Here is a 12,416-nt window from a genome sequence, read left to right as displayed (position 1 = left end):
GTGAAGTTAGTGCTTTTGGTCTATAATTTTTTGCATCGGGTACACTGCATTTTCCAGGATGACAATGATGAGCTGGGCGAGGGGCCACATGAAGAGGTCTTGACCTCTGCTTCAGCGACTTTGGCTGCACCTCCCAACCAGTATACTCCTGTGCTCTGGGATGCGGTGGCCACGTTCTTTGCTGGTCTTGTGTATTGACTGTGTTGGACAGATCTTTAGATTCAGCATCGGCTCTCCTGTCTGCCTCCCAGTTTTCTCCACTCCTCTTTTGAGATTATGGCACAGTTACTCCCATTGGTGGCTGCGGCCTATCAGCCTCTTTCGGACCTTCTGTGTTCTCGTTCCTGGTGGCGGCTGGGTAGAGATGGGGCTTCACCTGCTGTGGATTGAGGTATGCCATCTGTGGGGCCAGATGCTGGGTCATAAGCACTTCCCTCAGCCGGTCTGTCTCTGGTGAGTCGGCGTCATGTTCCCTCCAGAAAACCAGAATTGAGTGTGATGAAACGCCAATTACTGGGTGGCTCCCCGACACCCTCCCTCCCTCCCTCTAGGGAATCAAGGGGGTTGGTTATACCTACCGTAGAACTGAGGGTGACTGACTGTGGGTTGCCTCCTTCTAAATGAGCGGGGTAGGTAGGGCGAACTAGTTTGGAGATATTTCAATCATTTGTTTAGATAGTTTGGGGAATTATTTGAGCAGTTCTCGAGGCTGTGGTTTCTATTAAAGCCAGCAGTATCTGTTTTGTTGTACTGAATTTCCGGTTGCTTCCCCAGTGCCAGCATAAATAAATTAATAAATGTCAATGCTCCTTGCACCTCTGTGATGGGGGCCAGGTTCTGGATCTTGTCCCCAGTAGGCTTATAGAACTCTGCAGCTGCCACAACCTAGTACAGTAGATGGTACACTATCAGGGAGCCACTGGGGCTCATTCAAAAATTGGTGTTTCATTACATTCAATTCTGGTTTTGGGGGGTTTGGCCCAGGTGGCCATTTCTTCTTTTTGGTCCAATGGTGCTTTGTTTGCTGTCTGATCGTGGTGATGCTCCATTTCTTGCATGCCTTGTTCCATACTGTAGTTTAATTTGTCTCCGGTCATCTGCTGCTCTGCCTTGCTGCCTCCTTCCAGGCCAATAATGTGTTGTCATGTGGCTCTTTGCACCTTTTTGTCCAATTTGATTTGAGATTCAGGCTTGTGCGTTTTGGCATTCTCTCTTGCCCTGCATCGGGCTAGTGTAACATTGCGTGGTTTACCCAGTTCTGCTCTCCCCTTCTTAGGAATTGTAGTTAGTCTCATTTTTTGTGTGTTCTCCATGATGAAATAACACCAGGGAGCCACTGGGTTGCTTCCAGATATCCATCATTTAATGAAATAAAATGCTCTTTCTGGTGAACTGTGAGCTCTTGGGGTTGTCACCTGGCAGTAGAGGTAGGTAACTACCCAACTACTGTGCTCCGGGCAGGCAGGGTTGTTTATATTTTCCATGCTGTTGTCTGTTTTGTTTTGCTTTACAATTCTGATGGTTTTTCCTATTAATTTGGGCGATTTGGTATCCCCTGCTCCCAGCACCTCTTTCAGTGGACCAGGTTTTGTTCTCTGGTCTGCAGTGGGTGATACTGTGGCCGGTTTATGTGCATGAATGGCAAGGCATGGATTTCATTTATTGATGAAGATTAAGCCACCCAAAAGGTGGCACGGGCACGAATAGCCCGTAAGTGGTGGCCCTTTTGAGCCATTACCAGTACCAATAGATGATACTGGAGATTTGTGGAGGTGCGGCTGCACCCTGCGTGGCGGAAGATGTCTCCCGTGAAAAGCATGGAATGCTGGTGCAGGTTTTAAAGGTTGGACATTTTCTTATCCCATCATTCTCTTTAATATAGGATAATAATCTCCTAGGCTAAATAGATTTTGTATTGCACAACCAGATCTGAACATTTTTTAATATACTGTACACTTCTCTTAAAATTTGCATCCTGTACAATTAAATTGCATCTCTTGAGCTCAGAAATCATATTACAGTACTATTCCTATTGACACTTTACTTACTAATGAGCTTTCTCATATTAATGTTTCAGGTGTGACATCTTTCCCAGGATCGAGAAGTTCAACCCCAAGTTTGTTACGGGCAGCATTAGCCCCTCAAGTGCCACCCATTGATCCGTCAATTATAAATGATATAGAAACACATGCCAGGCATATTGCAACATCTGTTGACACACTTATTGAAAATCTCACTGGAACTCTCCATAGTGTAATTATAATTGTTTTTAGTTATTTTGCATGGAACCCACTGTAACCCCAAAAGAAAAATTAAAGGAAATGGATTAGATAGTGTGATATCACTGGACACAATAGATTAGTTATGTTGAAAACTTATTTTCAGATTTCGGCACTAACCGTAGACTGTGTTGAGACATACCGAGATGCGGTGTGTAAAACCTGCGATGCTGTTGATGCAAATATTAAGGTAAGGAGCAGTAATATGCTCTCATCTATCATCAGTGTTACATTTAATAGAGGTAATAATGGAAAGTACTCTACTGATAGTTCTAAATTTGTGTTAAGGATACATTTCTAAGGGGAGCCGCTTGTGGCTCACTGAAGCTACTATGTACTGATATGGTACCTTCTAAGAGGTCACATCAGCTGCGAAGTTCTTTAGACCTACCTGGGACCAGCGCCAGAACTTTATCCCATCAAAGAGGTGCAGGGAGCAGGGGAAATTATTTTCAAAATCCACAGTGGAAGGCAACCAAAAAATCAGCAAGTCAAAACAAACCACTGCTGGCTTCAATAGAGACTGAAGCCTCATAACCCACTAAAAAAATCCCCCATCAATGTAAACAAATAACCGAATTCTCACAGAACTAGCGTCAGCTCATTTGTCTCACCTTTCCCACTTGTTTGGGGGAGGGCAAGGTAGCCCACTGCCAGCCATTTGTTCCCATGCTCAGTTCTCTGGCTGAAGTAGTGGGTACCGGAGTGCCTCTCTTCCATGCTGGCTGAGGTATTCTGCTTGTTTAGCTAAGTGGTAGTGTTTGTTCTTTGTGGCATTTCCTGTACACTGGGGTGTAGCATGAGCCAAGTTTTGAGTGTTCTTGGAGCTGCATGTGCACAAGGTTACTTTCCCTGTGAGCTTCCTAGTGCTGGCCTTGCATTGCCAGGGTTATCTTCCTTGGAGTGTTAGGGAGTTGCTCATTTAGAGGTCCTCCTCACTTGTGGTGGCCCTCACCTATGGTGAAATCTGGTATCATGGGACATTCCTGTCTTCACTTGGGTCGGAAGCGACTTTAGCTGGTAGGGCACAATTGTAGTTAGCATGCTTCTCTCAACTCGCTGAGGCCAGCCTTACTTTAAGGTATGGCATAGCAATCCCTGTGCCTGGATGTCCTGCCTGGATTTTCTCAATTCAGGTCCTGGTAAATCCCCTGTGGGTTTGGTGGTCCTATGGATATTCCTCCTGAACCTGCTTTCGCTTCGTGTGATTTTGAGGGTTACTCCTTATTTGTGCCACATGGTGGCATTCATTCCTTCTGCCTTACCCGTACTGCCTATTGGATTGGTGATATCTATCACCCTGAGTCCTGTGGTGGTTTGCTCTTCTCTTATGGCTCTTCTTTGTGGACCTCCTGATTAGGTTAGGGTTTCCCAAGCATCAACTGCTTTGCATCTTGAGATTTCTCAGTTGCAGGGGTCTAGGTTGTGTGCCCATTTGGTTGTTCTTCATCTGCCCCAGTTGGTTTTTAGAACCCCGACACTGGATGTGTTGTTTTCTCCACGTTGGCTCCGTCCACACCTTCTCTTCCTTTCCCAATGGGTGTGGTCTGTCTGAGACTTCTTGGTTCTGCATTTGGTCAGCCTCTCCCTTGTACTCTACTTTTATGGGTCAGGATGCTGGCTCTGCCCCGGGGCCCTCAATTGTGGCTACTCAGACTTGGGGGGCTGGGGGAATCAGATTTGGGTTCTTGGGTCCCTTTTGACTCTACATGGTTCCTGGTTCCTTCCGAGGAGGGTTTGCATTCACAGGGAAAGGGGTTTTCCTAAACCTCCCTCCATGTGTGAGTATAATTTGGGTGCAGCTTTCCCTGAGGTTCGGTTCCGTGTGCCCATTGGCCTGATGGTATCATCTTTCTAGAGGTTTTCTTCCTCTGGTCCCTCCTGCAGCAGCTTGAGATACTTCTAGTTACTTGCCTCCTGTGAGACCCAGATTACACCTCATTGATGGATCATTCCACTGTTGAGTTTGGGGTCTACATCTTTGTTATGGATGCATTACAAGGTTCCATAGTGTTCCTAGCTGGTAGACTGTCCCTTATTCTCATTGGTGCTGGGGGTGGCTTTAGTTGTCCCCGCACACTGGAGTTGTGTGAGGTACCGACCATATTACAGGTATTTTCTGTGGGGAGCCTCATCTGCTCCCTGAAGCTATCCAAACGGATATGTGCTATATTATGTGTTATATTAGTTTGGGGTCATCGGTCACAGTTCTTATGCCTACTTATTCTCCCCCTCCTAGGGAGGGGGGGTGCTAATGAGCGGAAGTGCTATTCGCATGAAGGGTTGCTTGTTTGGTTTCTTTCTAGAGAGGGAAGTTATTTTAATATTTTGGGATGTATATTGCACAGGTTAACCAGACAGTAGTCTGTTTTAATTCGCCTACTTTTCTCGGTCCTTCCCCAGTCGATGGCAGTTATGATATACAGTACAGTAGTACTTTAAATGTAAAGTGCTCGGAAACCATTGCTCCCTGCACCTCTCTGAGGGGACCAGGTTCTGGCTCGTGGTTCCCGGTAGGAATTAGAACTCCTTTGACTAAGGAACCCAAACATATCATCAGTTTGGGGTCAAACTGTATCATCAACATGGCACATATCAGTTCGGATAGCTTCAGGAAGCCTCCGGGGCTCGCCCAGAAAATGGCGTTTCATTATATTCAACGCAGATTTTTTTGGGCCTGCCTTTTGCATCTCATAGTGATTGCCTGTTAGCCCCCTGTTCATTCCTGGGACATAGGTCAAAGCATACCCAGGTTTTCCTGTTATCGGGAAGTTGATTGGGAAAGCACCCTGCCATTGAGGTATGTACATTGCACATAAGAGAGTATTAATCAATAAGAGTCCCCCCTCCACCCTCACCCCCTTCACCCCCCCCTCACCCCCCCTCCCCCTCCCCCTCACCCTCACCCCCTTACCCCCCCTCCCCCTCACCCCCTTACCCCTCTCACCCCCCACTCCCCCCCCCTCCACCCCTTACCCCCTCCTCCCCTTACCCCCTCCTCCCCCTCCCCCCCCCCTCCCCCCTCTGTCTCTCTCTCACACTCTCACTGACCTGACCTGACCTGACTTAGAGATAAAGACAGGCTATTTAACACAAGGGGCACACACACGAGGGGACACAGGTGGAAACCGAGTGCCGAAATGAGCCACAGAGATATTACAAAGAACATTTTTAGTGTCAGAGTGGTTGACAAATGGAATGCATTAGGAAGCGATGTGGTGGTGGCTAACTCCATGCACAGTTTCAAGTGTAGATATGATAGAGCCCAGTAGGCTCAGGAACCTGTACACCTGTTGATTGACAGTTGAGAGGTGGGACCAAAGAGCCAGAGCTCAACCCCCGCAAGCACAACTAGGCGAGTACACACAAAAACGAAGGCAAGAAAAAGAAGGGTGGCCAGAATGCCTATTTTTGGATTGTCAGAAAGCCTTTGATACAGTACCTTACAAGAGGCTAGTGAAAAAGCTGGAGATGCAGGCTGGAGTGAAAGGGAAGGTACTCCATTGGATAAAGACATACCTAAGCAACAGGAGACAACGAGTCAGTGTGAGGGGTGAGGTCTCAGATTGGCGAGACGTTACAAGTGGAGTCCCACAGGGGTCAGTCCTTGGACCTATACTGTTTCTGATACTCTATATGTAAATGATCTCCCAGAGGGTATGGAATCGTTTCTCTCAATGTTTGCCGATGATGCAAAAATTATGAGGAGGATTGAAACAGAGGATGATAGTAGGAGGCTACAAGATGACCTAGACAGACTGAGTGAATGGTCCAACAAATGGCTGTTGAAGTTCAACCCGAGTAAATGCAAAGTAATGAAACTAGGCAGTGGAAACAGGAGGCCAGACACAGGATACAGAATAGGAGATGAAGTACTTAATGAAATGGACAGAGAGAAAGATCTAGGAGTCGATATCGCACCAAACCTGTCTCCTGAAGCCCACATAAAAAGAATAACGTCTGCGGCATATGCGAGGCTGGCTAACATCAGAACAGCGTTCAGGAACCTGTGTAAGGAATCATTCAGAATCTTGTGCACCACATATGTAAGACCAATCCTGGAGTATGCGGCCCCAGCATGGAGCCCGTACCTTGTCAAGCACAAGACGAAGCTGGAAAAAGTCCAAAGGTATGCCACTAGACTAGTCCCAGAACTAAGAGACATGAGTTACGAGGAAAAGCTACGGGAAATGCACCTTACGACACTGGAAGACAGAAGAGTAAGGGGAGACATGATCACAACCTACAAAATCCTCGGAGGAATCGACCGGGTAAACAAGGATAAACTATTCAACACTGGTAGGACGCGAACAAGGGGACACATGTGGAAACAGAGTACCCACATGAGCCACAGAGACGTTAGAAGGAACTTTTTCAGTGTCTGAGTAGTTAGTAAATGGAATGCACTAGGAAGTGATGTGGTGGAGGCTGACTCCATACACAGTTTCAAATGTAGATATGATAGAGCCCAGTAGGCTCGGGAACCTGTACACCAGTTGATTGACAGTTGAGAGGCGGGACCAAAGAGCCAAAGCTCAACCCCCGCAAGCACAAATAGGTGAGTACACACACACACATACATACTTACATACATACATACATATATACATACATACATGAATCCTTAATGTATTAAATTCTTTTGTTTCAGTCCATGTATCAGCTGATGGCTAAAACAGAAGAACTAAGCAAGTCAATGAAACCTATTTACAAGCTACAAGATCAAATGTATCCTTTGTATACTCATTATTGCTTACCATACTGATTTTCACACTGAATATTTCCTTATTAACCACTGCACTGTGTCAAACAACAAATGTCGTTTTGAGAGTTGTGCAATTTTTTTAATTGGGCTATATTTTAATGTTTTAATCAGTCTTTGTGTTTTGAAATGAAAATAGTTGAGTTTTGAAACATTTTGACATTTACTTTACCTGAACATTTATAAAACAACAAAAATATGTCCTTAACACTATTGCTTTCTTCTGACTCTTAAAAAGTCCAGAATTTTTCTCCCTATGTCTCAGGGTGGACTCGTGCTTGTGTCCATCATTTTAAAATATTTGTTAAAAATTTAAATTTTATCTGATCAATCTGGAAGTGGTTTTAAAATGAGTACCTTTAGATTGCGCACAATATGATATAATAATGACGATGTTGCCTGTCAATTGAGGTCAGAACTCTTGAAAGATTATAAATACTTTTGTAGTCCAAATTTTAAAATATTTGTTAAAATTCCATTTATTGTGATATTATTATGGGACTAGTTTTAAAATATGCACCTTTAGATTGCGAACAATTTGATACCAAAATGAAAGAGGTAACATGAAAATTTATGTCAGAACACTGAAAAGATGTAAATAATTTTGTGGTGATGAGCGTCCAAAATGTAAAATATTTGTTAAAATTCTATTTATTGTTCTATTAATGGGACATATAATGGGACTAGTTTTAAAATACGCGCCTTTATATGGTGAACAATTTGATACCTAAATGAAAGATGTAACACGAAAATTGATGTTATCAAACTGAACGAGTATATACATTAGGCTGCGGCGTGCCAATTGGTGCTCGTTCATGGGTTGGCCGACTTTAGACTTTGCTGTGGGAAGTCATGCCGGGCTCTTGGACCTTGTATGCATATACCCCTGTAGGGATTTCAATTGCGAACACATTGATACCAAAACGAACGACGTAGCACAAGAATTAAGGTGAGAAAATTGAAACGAGTATACACATTTTACTGATATCGTGCGCTCACGGGTAACGTTGCCGACTTTACACTTTGCTGTGGGGAGTCACGCCAGGCTTTTAGACCTTATGTGCATATACACCTGTAGGGAATTCTATTACGAACACAATGATAGCCAAACGAACGACGTACCATGAGAATTAAGATGAGAAAACTGAAATGAGTATACACATTTCGGTGTCGCCGCACGCTCACCTACACTGCCGGAAGCATACCGTACATATCTGAGGAGCGCACGCTCCGCATGCGATAGTGTTAACAATTGCACTGTGAAGTTTTTGCCACAAACAGGTGCACAGTGCAGGGGTTAATGAATTGGACGAAATAAAAATAATACCTGTACAATTTTGACTACTGTTTTGATACGATTTAATATGGAAGTTGGCAGCCAGGTTATAGATAATGGTTATCAATTATTTCTTATTTTAATACTTTTCTATACAACTACTTTCCTTAACTTACATTTCAGTAAGGAAGTGAGGCGACTTCTCGATATGTTCGAAAATATTATCCATTCCAGTGGATCATGAAATTCTAAGTACAGTACAGTGAATAAATTACTTAAACAGAATTCAGCAAACTAATTTGCCAGTGATCTCTCTGTGTGATAAAAAATTATGCACTTAAGTAGAGTAATGACAAAATATACAGCACTGTATATTTAATACTAAGAAATTTCAGTGAGGCACAAAAGTGTCTTGTGAATGGAATATAAATTTAGGTAAAAGTGATACATCTAATAATGTTATATCACTGATTGATCAGGTGATTAAATTATATCACTGATACATCAGATGATACTGTAATGCAAGTTGTGATTCTGCCATATTATTTTAAGTTAAATGTGCTAATTTCTTCAGTTGTTTACAATAAGTAAAGGTTAATGCACATTCAGTTTATTATGAGAGTGTACACCTTTATTATTATGCTCAGATCAACCTCTAATATTACAATAAATATATATAATGGAGATATTAATTAAATTTTCTCTCGAGTAAGAGTGCTTTGATTATATTTATCAAGTATTGATCTCATACAAACTCTAAAGATATATTTAAAGGGAAGATGCTATGCATTGTAATAAACTAGCATTGACTGTAATGAAATGCCAATTTCTGGGGGAGCTCCAGTGGCTCCCTGAAGCTACTATCACTGATAGTGTGCCATCTCCCAGTAGTACAATCGAGTTTGTTAGCGACTCAGTCGAGAATTCAGGGTTTGAATCCAGGTCAGCACAGAAATGGTTGGGCTTGTTTCCTTTCACCTCATGCAGTAAACCTAGCTCATGCTATGTCACTCATTCATGTCAACCTAGCAGTAAATAGGTACCCAGGAGTCGGCTTGTTGTGAGGTTGCATCCTGGCCGGGATCAGTAATTTGACCCTGGAGCGGGAAGATGGGGGGGGGGGCTCGGTATAAGCTTAACATGTAATGTCTGTATAACCTGTTTTCTTGTCCGGTGACACAATGAATTATTATGAATTATCTACTGGGTTGCATCAGCTGCAGAGTTCTATTTGGCCTAACAGGTCCAAAAGCCAGAACCTGGCCTCCTCACAGAGGCAAAGAGAGCAGTGGCATATATTTATTTATGGAACTTTATTATATATTATTTATGGATTACATGGAGCAGCCTGTGGGCTGCTCTGTGTTATCATAACTTGGATAACTGTGTTATCATAACTTATCATAACTTTGATGCGGCTGCAAGCAGCCGCATCAAACAGCCTAGTGGCATAAATATATAAATAAATGCCACTACTCCCTTCTCCTCTGTGAAAGGACCAGGTTCTGGCTCTTAGTCCCAGGTAGGCCAAATAGAACTCTGTGGCGGATGCAACCCAGTAGATGGTATAATATCAGTGATACTAGCTGTATTAATAATTAATAATCTGTAATAAACTATAGTACAGTGTATATTTTTATAATAAATGTGAAATTTATTATCTGGTCTGAATTTAAGGTGTATAATCATTCAAATTATCTTCTGTAATATGAAAATCTCATGTGTTAATATTTATTAAATGCCAATGAATAAGTGTATACCATGGAACAAATGTGAAACCACATGCCTGCATCATGGAAATATCCAAGAGTGCCTTAATATATCATTGCATTTCACTACTGCACGAACTCTAAGGATGGTATAAGGTGCTGAAAAGTTCCACACCAAAGACTCAGGCATTTGGATTTAAATTTGTATTAAAGTATATACACATTCCTTGACAGGTAAATTACTTATATATTACTTCATTACATAAGATAACTGATAGGTGATCCTCCAATAATTACAGCAACCACAAGGCTGATGTTCCAGCAAGAACACAAATGAATGTTGCAAGAGCAATGTGTATCGAGCTCGCACATGTGTACATCATTATTTTCTTGGGAGCTCTTAAGAAAGGGATTGCTCTGGCATAATAGTCATACTCATGGAAGAGACAACTAGCAGTGTTGTGTGTCACATATATTGGAACAGTAGCTACAAGCTCTTGAGTTACAGATGTCTGTCTCTCTTATACAGTCCCCCTTCTTTTCCAGTCTGTAAATGGGATTAAGACTTTAATCAAGGCTTAATTTTATATGCTATTTGCTTTCTTTGCTTAGCTACTTAAATAATATAGTTGCCATATGTGCAAATTTTCTAGGTCATGTCTTGGATTCAAGTGTCAAAATTTGCATCTGGGAAGAATTTAAAAAATTCTCTAAGAGTCCAGAATTTCAGGTTCCATCACTTAAGACATTACTTCTATCTATCATTATATATATATATATATATATATATATATATATATATATATGTCGTACCTAGTAGCCAGAACGCACTTCTCAGCCTACTATGCAAGGCCTGATTTGCCTAATAAGCCAAGTTTTCCTGAATTAATTTATTTTCACTAATTTTTTCTTATGAAATGATAAAGCAACCCATTTCATTATGTATTAGGTCAATTTTTTTTAATTGGAGTTAAAATTAACGTAGATATATGACCGAACCTAACCAACCCTACCTAACCTAACCTAACTTATCTTTATAGGTTAGGTTAGGTAGCCGAAAAAGTTAGGTTAGGTCAGGTTAGGTAGGTTAGGTTGCCGAAAAAAAATTAATTCATGAAAACTTGGCTTATTAGGCAAATCGGGCCTTGAATAGTAGGCTGAGAAGTGAGTTCTGGCTACTAGGTACGACATATATATATATATATATATATATATATATATATATATATATATATATATATATATATATATATATATATATATATATATATATATATATATATATATATATATATATATATGTCGTACCTAGTAGCCAGAACTCACTTCTCAGCCTACTATTCAAGGCCCGATTTGCCTAATAAGCCAAGTTTTCCTGAATTAATATATTTACTATAATTTTTTTCTTATGAAATGATAAAGCAACCCTTTTCTCTATGTATGAGGTCAATTTTTTTTTATTGGAGTTAAAATTAACGTAGATATATGACCGAACCTAACCAACCCTACCTAACCTAACCTAACCTATATTTATAGGTAAGGTTAGGTTAGGTTGCCAAAAAAAGCTAGGTTAGGTTAGGTTAGGTAGGTTAGGTAGACGAAAAAACATTAATTCATGAAAACTTGGCTTATTAGGCAAATCGGGCCTTGAATAGTAGGCTGAGAAGTGCGTTCTGGCTATTAGGTACGACATATATATATATATATATATATATATATATATATATATATATATAATAATGTGTGTGTGTCATACCTAGTAGCCAGAATGCACTTCTCGGCCTACTATGCAAGGCCCGATTTGCTTAATAGGCCGAGTGATTTTCTTTATTTTCAATAAACTGTTAACAATTGCTTTTTTTTTATTCTTATTATATTATATCAAGAGCATAAATTGTTGACTTAGTTATGTTTAGGTTAGGTTTAGATAGGGTAGGGTTGGTTAGGTTCGGTCATATATTATGTTAGTTTTAAGTCAAATTAAAAAAAATTAACCCATACATAATGAAATGGATAGATTTATCATTTCATAAGATAAAATAAGAAAAAATATATATTCATGAAAACTTGGCTTATTAGGGAAATCGAGCTTTGCATAGTAGGCCAAATAGTGCATTCTGGCTACTAGGTACAACGTTTTTCATAATTAATGGTGTTGTAGCCATATAATAAATGGCAATTGCATACAATTATTGACATTTGTTATTCTTAATTTGCATGTAAGAGAGTTTTGCATTTTTTCAGCAATAATCTAGTCACTTTCGCAATATTATTTACGTGTATTGACGACAACTACCGGTGGCGGTGGTAATATGGTTGCCCAGCCAGCCAGTCTTAGTCCAGTGTCGAACCAGCTCTGACACTTGACGTTGTTTGCTTGTGTGCACTTT

The 12,416-nt window shown here is 41.1% G+C and overlaps 1 protein-coding gene across 3 annotated transcripts in view; it reads left to right on the top strand.

The window, feature by feature from the left end:
- BORCS6 (BLOC-1 related complex subunit 6) overlaps positions 1 to 9,975 on the top strand; it is a 45,440-nt gene extending 35,465 nt beyond the window's left edge. For all 3 annotated transcript variants that reach the window (XM_069329980.1, XM_045751284.2, XM_045751285.2), the window contains 4 exons: positions 2,078 to 2,253; positions 2,386 to 2,469; positions 6,931 to 7,007; positions 8,501 to 9,975. In XM_069329980.1, coding sequence (XP_069186081.1) covers positions 2,078 to 2,253; positions 2,386 to 2,469; positions 6,931 to 7,007; positions 8,501 to 8,561 — 398 coding nt within the window. In that variant the 3' untranslated portion in view covers positions 8,562 to 9,975. The remainder of the gene's footprint in view (positions 1 to 2,077; positions 2,254 to 2,385; positions 2,470 to 6,930; positions 7,008 to 8,500) is intronic.
- Positions 9,976 to 12,416: the final 2,441 nt, after the last annotated feature.

Source organism: Procambarus clarkii, chromosome 23 (assembly GCF_040958095.1).
Source record: "Procambarus clarkii isolate CNS0578487 chromosome 23, FALCON_Pclarkii_2.0, whole genome shotgun sequence".
Lineage (NCBI taxonomy): Eukaryota > Metazoa > Arthropoda > Malacostraca > Decapoda > Cambaridae > Procambarus > Procambarus clarkii.
This window is presented reverse-complemented; position numbering and strand designations above follow the sequence as displayed.